Source organism: Apium graveolens, chromosome 6 (assembly GCF_009905375.1).
Source record: "Apium graveolens cultivar Ventura chromosome 6, ASM990537v1, whole genome shotgun sequence".
In the NCBI taxonomy this organism is placed as follows: Eukaryota; Viridiplantae; Streptophyta; class Magnoliopsida; order Apiales; family Apiaceae; genus Apium; species Apium graveolens.
This window is the reverse complement of record NC_133652.1, coordinates 55143748-55155319: the sequence shown is the minus strand read 5'-3', so window position 1 is coordinate 55155319 and position 11572 is coordinate 55143748. Positions and strand designations below refer to the sequence as shown.

The window sequence follows — 11572 nt, the reverse complement described above, 5'->3', positions numbered from 1 at the left end:
TAACTTATTCTCACATCGTACGTGAATCGGAGATCATCTGACTGAGTCAGCAGAAAATTAGTTATAACAATGCTAAACGTATAAATGTTACCTAATTTGGACAAAATATAAAAATGATGTAAAAGTATTTGTAAATTTGGTGATTAAAATTTATAAACCCGGTCCACTGGTAGAATTTTGCACATATTGAAAGGTTCATACATGTGTCGCATTCTAAAATGAAGTTCATTTTCCACTATATACTTGGTCACGCTTCACCTAACATACGTAGACTTCCAAGTGTCTTGTCCCCACTTATGGGTCCACATAATTTTGGAAATTTTGCATACTTTTCAATAGATCGAATGGTCGATAATGAAGTACATATTTTTTTGTCTAAGATAGCGAAGTACTTACTAAGTAAAGCTAATAATTTGATCTACATAACGGGCGAAATATCTTGACCCGATTAACAAAATAACATTACCTTACCACAACCCAGTTGATTTTATTAAAAAAAATTACTTGGACGATGGACCGGTCAATTCGTTTATTTAGCATATTTTCTTTTGTTTAATATAATGTTCATGTTTCAAGTACCCGAGTGTTAAACCAAACACAACACGTCAAAATTCACACGCCTTTATATCAATATCATGTACTTTTCTTGTCGTGTTTCATATAATTTAGTATAATAAAGAAAATAAAATAAATATAAAAATTGAAAGAATAAACTTTTCAGTCAAGGTTTTAGTAGTTGAGTCTCAATTCAATAAGTTAAAAAAGAGTCGAGGATGTTAAAAATCTTGAACTTAAATTTGATTATGTTTTGTTTATGTAATACCCATGTAGAATTGCGCATCTTTGATGCAGAATAGAACGTGTATTGAGTAAATTCAGTAAAATTAAAAAATATCGTTCATATACCTGAAAACCATAAGCGTATACCTGAAGAAGATGATACACATCCTGGGAATGTGATCCCATTCCCATGTGTCAAAATGGGCCATCTGTTTGAATGTTTTGGAAAACTTTTCAGAAATTGAAAATGCAGTACAAATGATTCTAACACCCGGGAAGGATAAAAACAGTTCAAGTACTAACAGAAATGTAACATACTCTCTTTATCAAGTCACAAGACCCAGACTAAAAGGCCAAAGCATTAAGGCCATCTTCGTTTTCCAGGCTCATGGGAATGGATATATAGTCCCCTAAAAAAAATCCCCTGTTTGTTTTAAAAATTGGTTCAACGGACTATAATCCCAGGATAAACATTAGATGACGAAAGTACATAAGCAAAAACTGCTATTACATAGACAAGTAAAATCCCACAACTAGTATGTCCTGTATATACCAAAGTTTGACTCCCTAAAACAAAAGTACATAAGCAAAAACAGCAGCCAAGAACCTTTATGCCAGTATCATATTGCAGTAAATCATTATCTACCTATTCAGAAAAGAAAACACCAATACTTTTTATATTTAAAACCTTTACCTGTATCATCAGCAATGAAACACCACCACTATAGAAAACCAAACCAAACCCCATCTCCCCTATTAATCTGGAATCTGCAACTTCTCAGTCGTTAGAATCTAAACTTTCACTGTGAGAGCTGCTGGCGCTTCGACTATGTATGGAGAGACCTCTGACATGACCTGCGAGAGTAGAGCCATCAGACTTGTTCTCCTGGAAAAACTTTTCTCTCTCAACATGTTTTGCAGGTGGTGGTGGAATGCTAACAGCTGGCACAGCTGGTCGAAATGCAAGGGGTTCTTGCTTTGGCTCCACACTCAATGGCCGTATTAGTGGACGATGAAGTCTATCTGAAGCTCCGAGCAAACCTATGGATCGGTCTATTTGACGATTCTCATCTTCAGGCTGCACACAAGCTTTTCCTTTCCTCATCCTGTCATGCATGTATAGCAGTTCATGTTAGGCCCCATAGTTAAAAAATATTAAAGTCGCCAACTATTCCTATTTCAAAAACGAGATCTAGAAGCTAGTGACAAACTCCTTTCGAAGTACTGAACTAAATCATTACTAATTATATGGTATCAATTCAAAATCGAAAATTTTCTAAAAACTAGGTTAAATTTGTCAGAACCAAATCAATTGTACAGACCTCCGGAAAAGCTGTTCTGCTTCCTCTTCTTCCTCCACTTCTTCCTGATTAAATTGGTTTATAGTAGGGGTCGGCCTATCAGAGATAAGTGCATCATGTCTGGTAAGAAGTTTCTGTAGCTGGTCATTTATCTCAACTGCTTCCGACACCACCTTCTCATCACTAGAAAAAAAAGATTGGATCAGTATGTCTTTCGGACAACAAATGGGATATATTCTTTTAAATCACCAGGGGCATAGCCAGGAAAATAGGGTTAGTGGGTCAAAAATAATAATTATTAAACTAGAAACAGTAAATTTAAAATTTTAAAATAATTAAAGCTTGATAAACAAGTAATTTACAAATAATGACGACTGTTACATCAATAAAACGGATAAATATCTGAAAAAAATCACAAAAAATTTAATGATATAGAAATATAGGAGACGAAAGAGACTGAAATCTGAACACACTTAAGTGATGATTTTACATGGATTATAATGTGTATGGCCTATGAGATTATAAAGTATTTAACAAATTAAGAAACAGTCTTGACTTGACGTAAAAAAGATAAAGATAAAATAGTTCACACTTATATACTTTAGGCAATATTCCCAAAAGATAAATTTGCTCCATTTTATGCACTTGCGAGACAATAGGTTGTTGTGCTAATCGTTTAGGGTTATCATATAATTAGTATTTCACTAATTTTCAATAATATCACTATATAAATTAAAAATTAACAAAATGTATAATAAAAACATCATTCCTATGAAATTACCAGGGTCAAATTATTAATTTAAGGGGGGGGGGGTCAAACACATAAAGAGAATAGGGAAAGTAAGATATCTTAGGTATCATAAGATACTTAATAATACTACGTCGTCTTATATCAACATTTATTCTTGTTTATTTTGCTCTACCTGTCAACCATGAGCTCTATACAAGACACTTAGACCACGTCTTTGCTCAAATTTGAAACGTTAAATAGCTAGACAAATATAACATAATCAAAATCTACTGGAATCAGTGATGAAGAATTAGACCTAGAAAAAGACATTGAAGAGCGACGAGATAAGATTGAAGTACAACAATTTTTAACGAACTCCTTGGCCACTGCACATATGCCTATAACAAGAAGCATCTCACTTCTAGCACTAGATTATTAATGTCACAAACTCCTGGAGGTTAAAAGATGCTACAAATCTTCCTTCAGCAAAAAGAATTCAGCCTCAATGGCACCACCTTGTCAAAGCTAGAGTTCTAACCTAGTGCCTTGGAACCTACAACTAAGGGACAGTACTCTTGGCTCTTGCTGTCACTGCTTTGACATAAGTAAAGATTTGAGCATCTAGATGTCAATATATTAAAATGTGCTGAAAATTTTTACCACAGTTTAGGAGATGCAGCATTAGATCCCCAAGTATGAAGGTTCTTTCTCATCCCTCCAAGTATTAAGTTTATACATGAAGCAATGCTAAAGTACGTAATCCGAAATTATAATCTTAAGAAACAATTATTATTCTAACAGATATGAAAGAGAAACAATATTAATCTTAAGAAAAAAATCTTTTTAGCAAAAAATATGATCGTAAGTCGTAACACACCTCCAAGAACGGAAATAAAATATAATATCCTAAGATGTCTGTATTAGTTCTAAATTTTAATTTTTGTGCTCGAAGTTGTACGCAGACAAAATTAAGCTATTGCACATTGAATTGCTTGTTTGTAAGTCAACAAATTATGCAGCTTTCTCAATTATATTTATGTTATATGTAGTCATATTAAATAAGTTACTCTTTGAGCACAGACAAAAATTAATACATTAAGTTCTTGCATATTTTGTTGATTTGTGAGTCGAATTTAAGGTACCATTAACTAGACCAGTGAAAAGATGAGGCAAGCTTACCGAGAAGTCATAGCAAGATGCATCACTCGCTGCTTCTGGAAGGAACACTGCTCTACAAGATCAAGTGTAAACTCATCTTTTGCTCCCTGCAATATAAAATTTGTGACATTTAAATCACTTGGAGCTATGTTGAAATTGTAAGAAGTTAGGTTCACGAAGCTGATGCCTTATGAGGATGCAGATGTAGACCCGGCAATTTTTGACACGGCACGAAAACACGACACAAAACGACACGAAAATTTCGTGTTTTGGTTTTGAATTTTAAGTACACGACATGAAAATATACGAACACGAAAGTATACGACAGAGATTTCGTGTCGGTTTTGTGTTTACCCCTCGGGTACACAACATGACACGAGGTACGCGAAATAATTAAATAAATAAATATAAATATATTTTATTATATATACTTTAAAATTTAGTTCTAGAACATATATTTTATAACAAAATAAAATTATTATTTTCAAAATATAAGGTTGGGCCTTGTAAGCTGTAACCCTTGTTTCGTTTGTGACTTGACTGAGTACAGTCAAACAAAAGATTCCATGTAAACTAAGTAAAAGAGGAGTCAAATATTACAACAAAACAGACAGCAGGAAATTTAGGGTTAGAAACAAATAAGGCGCCGCAACCCAATCTCTCTGTAAATCGAAGAACATGGACGAAGATGAACATCTGAATTCAAATAATCCGGTAATCTTCCTTATTTTCAGTCATCTAAACAGTAATTTGATTCGTGGTTCTTCAATTAGTTCGAATTCATCTAAACAACTGATAATTTATTGTTTCTAATTTCTATCTCCACTTTCTGTCTCTCTCTGATGTACATTTTTTGCAAAGTAATTGACAGAGGAATGATCAAATTAAGGCTGATCTATTAATAATATGCAGATCCAAAGATGCTAGGTGGAAATTGCTGAATGCAGATCCAAAGATTGTGGAGTTTATTGTTGTTCAGCTGTTCTGGATTCACACAAATTTTTTCTTTATATTTATGTTTAACCAAAATTTGAGCAAGGTTTGTAAAACTTTAAAATTTCGTGTACTGAATTCGTTTTATCGTGTACCGGTTCGTGTTTACTTCGTTTACATTTCGTTTTTCGGTTTTTTTCGTGTACCAATTCGTGTCGTTTTGTTGTCGTGTACATGGAAAGTACACGAAAATTTTCCTGTACTACAGTTCGTGTCGTGTCTAACCATTTTGAACTCGTGTCGTGTTCGTGTTAGCAAAACAGGTACACGACTTCAATTCGTGTCGTGTTCGTGTTTACTCCCCAAGTACACAAAACACGAAAGTACACGACACGATTATACATGACACGAATGATTTGCCAAGGGTGATGGCCTCGACACATAAAAAAGAAGACGATTACGAGTAATCCCACTATAATTTATGTCAAGACCGTGAATTCACAAACACATTAATGAAATGACATACCTCGGGATTTTTTTTGTCGACAGCATCAAGAACCTCCTTCAAAATCTCTAGTGCAGCACCCGCCTTCTTCATAATACTGATGGGAAAAAAGAAGGAAGAAGTTACATTAAAAAAAGTATGGATAGCAAAATCTTCCATTTCAATGGATATCCATATCCTTTTAAACCAACTGTAAGAAAAATTTTAGAGTAAAATTTCAAAGAACAAATGGTTAAGCCTGGACTACCTGCACAATTTCATAAATACGACTTGCACACACATTTTTCATAATTCATGGGATACACAACTTCTGAAAGTATCCAACACAACAAGTATATCTAACCCCCCCCCCCCTTTCCTCTGTCCAGCCTCCATACATTTGTGCCACATTCAATGTGAATTTTAACACCACTTGAAAATTGAAATGAAATTCAATAATTCACTTTAAATTAGAAACGGCCAGATCTAGAGGGTGTGGTGGGGATAAGCAGTTGTCGTCGTGGATGTGGAGGTACAGAGAGAATTAATGTAACTCATGGAGTTCTAGGGTATATAGGCTGTATATGTATAAACACGTCAACTTGTTAATTAATTATTATTGCATCTCATATTATGATTGTTCATAAATTAGATGTATAATTTTTCACTTTTATTAAACTAGTAATGAGTAATGTTTTGTTTAAATACTCGGGATGTATTGTATGTGTTGTAGGAGTTCACACACAAAAGACTGTTGAACCAAATTATACAGAGAAGAGAGAACCCATGTATATAATCTTTTTCTTTGAGTAATAAAGAGGAAGCATTAAGAAGTTTTAAACAATGCATGACTAAACATGAATACATTGTGTTAGTGTAATACGGACTTAATTAATGGGTTTGTGCTAGTATTTATATATGATTTGCTTGAATGACTCGTGCAACATATTTTTCAGGCGGGTCGGGAACATCCCTGACATCCATGATGGCTTGGTTGTCAGGATATTCGTGCAAGAATCTCATGGCCCAAAGATTCTTATTGGGATTTTGACAAAAGATGCACCGGAAATAAATATCCTCACAGAATTCCATATCCATTTCATGTGCATCTTTTGTCAAAATCCCGATGAGAATCTTTGGGCCATGAGATTTTTGCACGAATATCCTGACAACCAAGCCATCAGGGATGTTCACAGGTCCAAATCCAGCTTGAAAAAACTGTTGCACGAGTCATTCAAGCAAATCATATACAAATTTCACCCTCGGTCTCATACTAGCACAAACCCACTAATTAAGTCCGTATCACACTCACACATGTATTAATGTTTAGTAATGCATTATTTACAACTTCTTAATGCTTCCTCTGTATTATGCTCAAGAAAAAGATTTTATACCTGGGTGATCTATATAATTTGCCTCAAATTTGGTCCAACGGTCTCTGGTGTGTGACCTCCTACAACACATCCTGAGTATTTAAACAAAAATTTACTCATAACAAGTTTAATAAAAGTGATAATTTATATATCTAACGTATGAACAATCATAATATAAGATGTGCAATAATAATTAAGTAACAAGTCGACGTATTTATACATATACAGCCTATATACCCCAGAACTCCGTGAGTTACGTCGATTTTCTCTGTAGGACCTCGCGACGACAGCTACTTATCCCCACCACACCTCTAGATCTGTCTGTTTCTATATTTAAGTATAAATGAAATGAATTTGGAGTGAATTTCATTTCAATTTTCAAATGATGTTGAAATTCACGTTAAATGTAGCACAAATGAGGCTGGTTAGAGGAAAGAGGGCTCTCCTTACTTCCTTCTTTCTAACCGCCTCCCCACCACACACACATGTAATGTAATAATATATACATATAAACTCATCATTTGTGAAGGCACAACCTCCCACAAAAAGACAATCAAATAAAACAGATTTTCACAGTGAAGGGGGAAAAGAAATGTAAGTTGCTACTCTTGAGTAATCACAACTGCATTTCAAGAGGTTTAGTCTCACCAGAAAAAAAGGAAAAGGCAGGGGAGACAAGTGGAATACACACAAACACACAAAAAAAACATAAACCCATACAACTCACCACCTCTAAATGAGGTCAAGTAGAAAGGTGAAATACATGGGCTGAACACATAACTCAGTTGTCATTGTCAGGAAAAATATATTGCCTTAATGTTTTGCTCTCGCAAAATTTGGGACATCACAACAAAAAACTAGATCCGTAAAATAGTTATGAAAATATGAGAATATATTTGGTGGTGAAGTGATGATTATGAAAATATCAGTTAGCAAAGAGAAACTAGTGGTGCTGGAAAAAGAATCGGGGATATGGTCAGGAATAACTACATCCTGAAATAGTAGTTGTAGCAACAAGCTGGAAACAATATGATATTGTGGAACAAGAAAAACAAGGCAGCAAGATGAGAGATAGTGTTAGTGTTAATTGTCATAAGTTTTGCATCTTATATATGAAAACACAACATTAAAATACTTTCCGCATGCATATATGTATTGATATTGCTATCTACGTGTTTAGAGAGACACCCAAGGGCATAGTGTGAAATGCGCCAGTTATGTAAGATAAGAACAGCTGTATTGAGAAGTGTTTCGCATCTAGAATCTAGCTATTAAAAAGCTAAAATATACAGCGAGAAGTGCACAACTACCTAAAAAATCTGGCCCCTATTTTTCATGGGGTATCACATATTGGAAATCTCCCCTTTAATGAAAAAACAGTGGTTATTAATTTCAAGAAGTACAGTGTAAGTAAAGCATCAGTTACCTAGATTCAGGAATAACCGGAGGCTCTGGCTGTGGCACATTTCTCTCTTGCCCTGATGAAGCATGTTCAACATTAATTGGCTTATTTTTATTTGCATTTGATGATGGAGGATTATTTGCTGCGGTAGACCTTTGAGGGAACTGTACTCCTGCACTCTGAAAAATCATAAGTCAGTGGTTGATGACATTTATCTCATTCACATTGACTACAGGACTTTTAATGTCATTAAATGTCGTCAAAAACGGGGGAAACAGAAATTAAAAAATAAATATTGATGCAAACAAAAATTGAGATTTTGATTGTAGGAGCAAGAAATAGAAGTATACAATGTTTACTAATATTGCTGTTCAACGTAATTCTATTAATTTAAAGCTTTACAACAAGTATGTACTTATTTTATTAACGTAGAATTAGCAATTAAAAAGAGTTTAATATTGAAACATAAGGGATTATATACGGGCATACAACAAAATGAAACATATGTAGTGCATACAAGGAACTTATATTAATTTGCTTAATTAATGTATCTGTGGTATTTTATAAGCTTTCAGTCAAGAGAAGATTTTATCATCAAAGCATCATGCCACTTTGAGCATGAAGGATGGGGCGATCAAAATCAGATGCCAGATGCCTAGACGAGAAGAAAGTAAGAGGCCAAGGCTTAATGTTTTTTCGCTTTTAGTTTCTTCATTAGCTAGACTCTAATGGTCTTGGATCTCGTTAAAAAATTTCTCAATACAGGATCTGTATATGATTTTATTTAATAGTCAAAACTGCAGGCATAATTGACACATGTGAGGAATCTGGAGAGAATATGAGGGGTAAAAAATGTAGTAGGGAGGTAGAACACAGATATTTTTGCATCTACTAGTCAAATATAGTTACTCTTGCTTATACATGGACATGCCGTACAACTGTGAAATAAAGAAAAATCATCCCTTTGGTGGGGCTTCTTACTATACAGAGAACAGTATGTAACCGAAAAGCTATACATTGGTACCTACCACTAAATCATAATATGCTGAATAATATTGTGGGAACTTTCCAGCTGCTCCACCAAGAGATGTCTGTGTGGCATCTAGAAGAAGAAATATTTTCTCTCGTACCGGTTGGTCCGACTGTTACATAAAAAAATAAAATCAGAGAGGAAAAGAGAAGAATTCAAGATTTTTACCAAACAAAAATGTGACAATAGAAATCAATTATAAGTTCATAACTATGAATTGGTGGACCTTTTTCTTAACTATTTTCACAAGTGCAGAAAGGAGTCCCGTGTCAATCACTTGCTTATGAATTGGTTCTCCGATATTATTCATCAAGACTTCCAGCAACTGCAAACTCAAAAGTATATGCAACGACAACATAAGCAGAAGGAATTTCATGATGTTGTAGGAAGGTTGTAGAGTATAGACGGATAGATGCCAAAGATGGATTGTTTTCAAGACATAGCAACATAGTAGATTAATTTACAGAACTGGGTCGAAGAGTATCAAGTAGTTGTGTACTTACTGTAACAGCAAATAACTGTGTATTCGCATTCTTACTTCCCACACGCTTTTTAATACTTTTAATGACATCTTTTGCTTGCCTGTAAATGTTAAAGAGAATAAATTGATTTTAGAAATTACACCAACAAAAACATAAAGAGGTACTGGACAACAATCAAACAAGAGCTCAAAGATGGCTCGTTGACAAGTTTCCCAAGATATCAATTTTAAGAAGCCAATCAGTCAATCTTGGTTTATATTTATTTATAAATAGTATGAAAAGGTGGCAGATTAGTCGGTAGGAACATGTGCAATGTCTATCTGGTTACGTGATATATAGTCTAGAGGTGCAACCGTAAGTCTTTTTTAAGAAAGGAAACAAGATTAGAAAATACAAATGACCAACGACATACTTAATCTTACGTGTAGTTTAGTACTTTATACTTCTTCGATTGTCTTATCTGCACATTGGCAAACCTAGATATGGACATAGCAAGGAAATAATTATAACTACCAGCAACACCTTTTTTTGACTCTGAAAGTTTAAGCAGCATATCAAAATAAGAACCAATAAACGCTTTCTATATATAATCACCCAACAAGATGGGCATTGCTGATTGCGTAAGTTGGCCATACTTAGTTTGAACACACACGCAGGCGGGCAGGCGGGCAGGCGAGCGCACAAATACACAAAAAGACATGCACGCACAACCACACAGATTACACAGTCATACATATTTCTGAGTGATATTACACAGATACTCAATATATGCAAAGCTATTAAATGTCCGATTATAGTCTAAAATAACTTCAATCAATCAACAAGGTCAAGCCAAACCATCATATAACACATGATCAAGCAATTAATCAAGAAACAAGCATACAACACATAAATACAGATATATATCAGCAAGTATGATATCAGGCAAATACCAAATACATATCAAGAAACCTATTTTTCACCACATGATCACCCATAACACCACAAAAAACAAGGAATAATACCTATGATCCTTGGCAACCAATTCACAAATCTCAATACTTTTAGTCCAATCAACTTCAGTCAGTTTATCACTAGTTGCAGCACTAACTAACTCAGCAGCCATTTTACCTTACTCCTGAAAGCAAACAGCAACAAAACCCCAAATTATAAAAAATAAAATAAATAAATAATCTTAATAACCCTACAAGATCACCAAGTTAGATCTCATTTGACAAACAATTTAATTAAAACAAAAACTACCCACCATAAATAACAGAAAACCCATCAAGATTATACAAAAAAGATTGAATCTTTATCAAATATCAAGAAATCAATAAAACCCAACTTGCCTTATTTCATGGAAAACTCAATCAACTTAGCTCCAAACCCAGTAAAACTTGAAGCAAAAGAAACACAGTTAAAAACAGTAAAATTTCGTGTACAGAGTAATCTCGAATATCAATGCAGTGGATCTGAAAACAATGGGTGTTTTGAGTTCAAGGTTGATATGTTTGTACACAGCTAGTTGTTAACAGAGTATGAGTTGTCTGTTTGGCCTTGAGAGAGAGAGAGAGAGAGAGAGAGAGAGAGAGAGAGATTATGAGAGAGAAAAAGAAAGACAGGGGTCAGACAGCTTAGCACTGACTAATCATACTTTAGTATAAGGATTTTTTACTATGTTTGTGAGTACAAGATTTATTATTTTATTAGTTTAAAATTAAAAATTGAGATTATTCCCATATTAAGTTAATTAATTTTTGTATTAGATGAAAATGACATAACTGTGGTTTGGATTTTTCACTTTATCTTTTTTCTTTAGGGCCACCTGAGTCTACACGTGCCTACCTTGCTTTCTCATATCTGCTTGGATTTTTTAATAAATTCGTGACAAAAGTAACCAAAACTCATGCATCTATT

At 34.2% G+C, this 11572-nt stretch overlaps 1 protein-coding gene across 2 annotated transcripts; it reads right to left on the bottom strand.

Moving 5' to 3' along the window:
- Positions 1–1231: 1231 nt before the first annotated feature.
- On the bottom strand, positions 1232–11280 carry LOC141667405 (TOM1-like protein 5). 2 transcript variants are annotated; one of them, XM_074473898.1, is made up of 10 exons: positions 11005–11280; positions 10678–10790; positions 9695–9773; positions 9430–9516; positions 9190–9303; positions 8186–8340; positions 5429–5504; positions 3991–4076; positions 2103–2264; positions 1232–1886 (listed from the first exon to the last, which is right to left on the bottom strand). In XM_074473898.1, exons 2-10 carry the CDS (start codon positions 10776–10778, stop codon positions 1559–1561), a joined length of 1188 nt encoding a protein of 395 aa, XP_074329999.1. In that variant the 5' UTR covers positions 10779–10790; positions 11005–11280; the 3' UTR covers positions 1232–1558. The 2 variants fall into 2 exon arrangements, with proteins under 2 accessions (XP_074329999.1, XP_074329998.1); XM_074473897.1 differs by having other exon boundaries at positions 9418–9516; positions 11005–11279.
- Positions 11281–11572: the final 292 nt, after the last annotated feature.

Bases quoted from the DNA above. Each gene is read 5' to 3' on its own strand.
- LOC141667405 (XM_074473897.1), bottom strand. From the start codon at position 10,778: ATGGCTGCTGAGTTAGTTAGTGCTGCAACTAGTGATAAACTGACTGAA. The intron at 9,517-9,694 runs GTAAGTACACAA...TTGAGTTTGCAG, and splicing joins CACAGTTATTTGCTGTTACA to TTGCTGGAAGTCTTGATGAA. The intron at 8,341-9,189 runs GTAGGTACCAAT...ATGATTTTTCAG, and splicing joins CAGCATATTATGATTTAGTG to AGTGCAGGAGTACAGTTCCC.